At 38.8% G+C, this 2173-nt stretch overlaps 1 protein-coding gene across 1 annotated transcript in view; it reads left to right on the forward strand.

The window, feature by feature from the left end:
* The window catches only part of LOC105530243 (contactin-associated protein-like 2), a gene marked incomplete at its 5' end in the record, with an annotated part of 1172010 nt that overhangs the window by 396654 nt on the left and 773183 nt on the right, over positions 1-2173 (forward strand). Inside the window, one exon of the mRNA XM_011967648.1 lies at positions 1874-2045. Within this exon, the coding sequence (XP_011823038.1) occupies positions 1874-2045 (172 nt within the window). The remainder of the gene's footprint in view (positions 1-1873; positions 2046-2173) is intronic.

Raw genomic sequence — 2173 nt, forward strand, 5'->3', positions numbered from 1 at the left:
TTTTTTGAAACAGAGTCTCCCTCTATCGCCCAGGCTGGAGTGCGGTGGCGCGATCTCGGCTCACTGCCAGCTCTGCCTCCCGGGTTCCCGCCATTCTCCTGCTTCAGCCTCCCGAGTAGCTGGGACCACAGGCACTGCCACACGCCCGGCTAATTTTTTGTATTTTTAATAGAGACGGGATTTCACCGTGTTAGCCAGGATTGTCTTGATCCCCTGACCTCGTGGTCCACCCACCTCGGCCTCCCAAAGTGCTGGGATTAGAGGCGTGAGCCACCGCGCCCAGCCGGCCGGATATTTTTAAAATATCACTTAACGGTTGATATACTTTGGTAGTGTCCTCACCCCAATCTCATCTTGAATTGTAGTTCCCGTAATCCCTGTATGTCATGGGAGAGACCCTCTGGGAGGTAATTCTATCATTTCATAATAGTGAGTGGGTTCTCACGAGATCTGATGGTTTTATAGAGTCTTTTCCCCACTTTGCCTGACGCTTCTCCTTGCTGCTGCCCTGTGAAGAAGGACGTGCTTGCTTTCCCTTCTATCATGATTATAAATTTCCTGAGCCCTCCCGAGATATTCTCAACTGTGAGTCAATTAAACCTCTTTTCTTTATAAATTAGCCAGTCTTGGCATGTCTTTGTTAACAACATGAGAACAGACTAATATAATAGCCAATTTTTGTTTTCATTGAAAATTCACTTTTATTCATTTAATGGAACATTTGGTTCCAACCCATTTTATATAAATTGTTTATTGTTACAGATATAATATTAGATGAAGTGCATGTGTCAATAACTTCAGATTTGCAAGCAGACAAATTAGTACAGTTTAAATTTGCCCAGTAGGCAGATTTGGTATGGTGAACCATATGAAAAGTAGAAACTCTGGGGACTTTCTTTAGATACTTAAAGGGATTGAAAAAATATCATTCTCTTATGGCCTACAAATTTTCCATCCATAATGCATGTTTCTACCCAATTATGCGTGTCTCTCTTAAAAAGATACAATAGTAATTGATTGGTGGTGATCTCTTATTTAGCAATAAACTCTTAATGTCTGATTTCAAGGTTGGTGTATGCATTCTATTTCTTCATAGAATCAACAGTATTTACTGTGTGTGAGTGTCTGTGTGTGTGTGTGTGTGTGTGTTTACTCTTGTTACTTGCTCTTTTAATTTTAGTTCCATCTGTTATTATTTACTAGTATTTATACCATACTATGATCTAGTATTTATACCATATTAGATAGCTTGTAGATGTATGTTCAAAGCAGGGTGGCTGACCCTTATGCCTAAATTTATTTCCTTCTAATGTTCCCTTAGATTTTATAAATTTAAAAAACAGCATCTTTAATGCAAAATGTCTTTGTAATGAGTTACACACTGATCTCCTTTATTTGATAATAGTAAGTTTGGCTTATTTGACATCTGAATAACAGGCAATAGGGAATTAAGAAAATAGAAATAAGTGTCAAAGAAACAAAAAGACAGATAGCTGCAAAAGTTCTAAAGTTTTGTATCCTAATCTCTGAGGCCTGTCTCAGCAGAGAAAGAATAACAGTGAGTCTTTGACAGCAGAGGGACAGAAAGATGTGACAGTGAGAAAGATGATGTCAAAAGAGAAAATTTGAGTGACAGTAGACCCCAGAGGCAAACATTGACCTGGTAACCCATTACAATTCAACCCTGACTTCTTCCACTGTAATAATCCCACTTTCTCAAAAAACTTCCTTTTTCTACACTGAATATAACATCAGCAAGGATCAAAGAAACAGTCGTTGGATGTGATGGCTGTGGCCAGGTAAAATACCCACAAGAATTTTAGTGAAGCATATTGTACACCAGATTTACATTCCCATTTCTTCTGTTTCACAGGTTTTCTGAACCAGATGAATAACTCAAGTCACTCTGTTCTTCAGCCTTCATTCCAAGGATGCATGCAGCTCATTCAAGTAGACGATCAACTTGTAAATTTATACGAAGTGGCACAAAGGAAGCCGGGAAGTTTTGCAAATGTCAGCATTGACATGTGTGCGATCATAGACAGGTAAATGATGTTTCCATCCTACCTCACTTTGTCCATACTTTCCAAATCTGTGTTTCTGTTGTGAGACCAAGGAAACATCCAAAAGGAAAAATAAATATTAAAGAAAAGCAGGTAAAGCGGAAATTACC

The sequence above is a fragment of the Mandrillus leucophaeus genome, unplaced genomic scaffold (assembly GCF_000951045.1).
Source record: "Mandrillus leucophaeus isolate KB7577 unplaced genomic scaffold, Mleu.le_1.0 Scaffold808, whole genome shotgun sequence".
NCBI lineage: Eukaryota > Metazoa > Chordata > Mammalia > Primates > Cercopithecidae > Mandrillus > Mandrillus leucophaeus.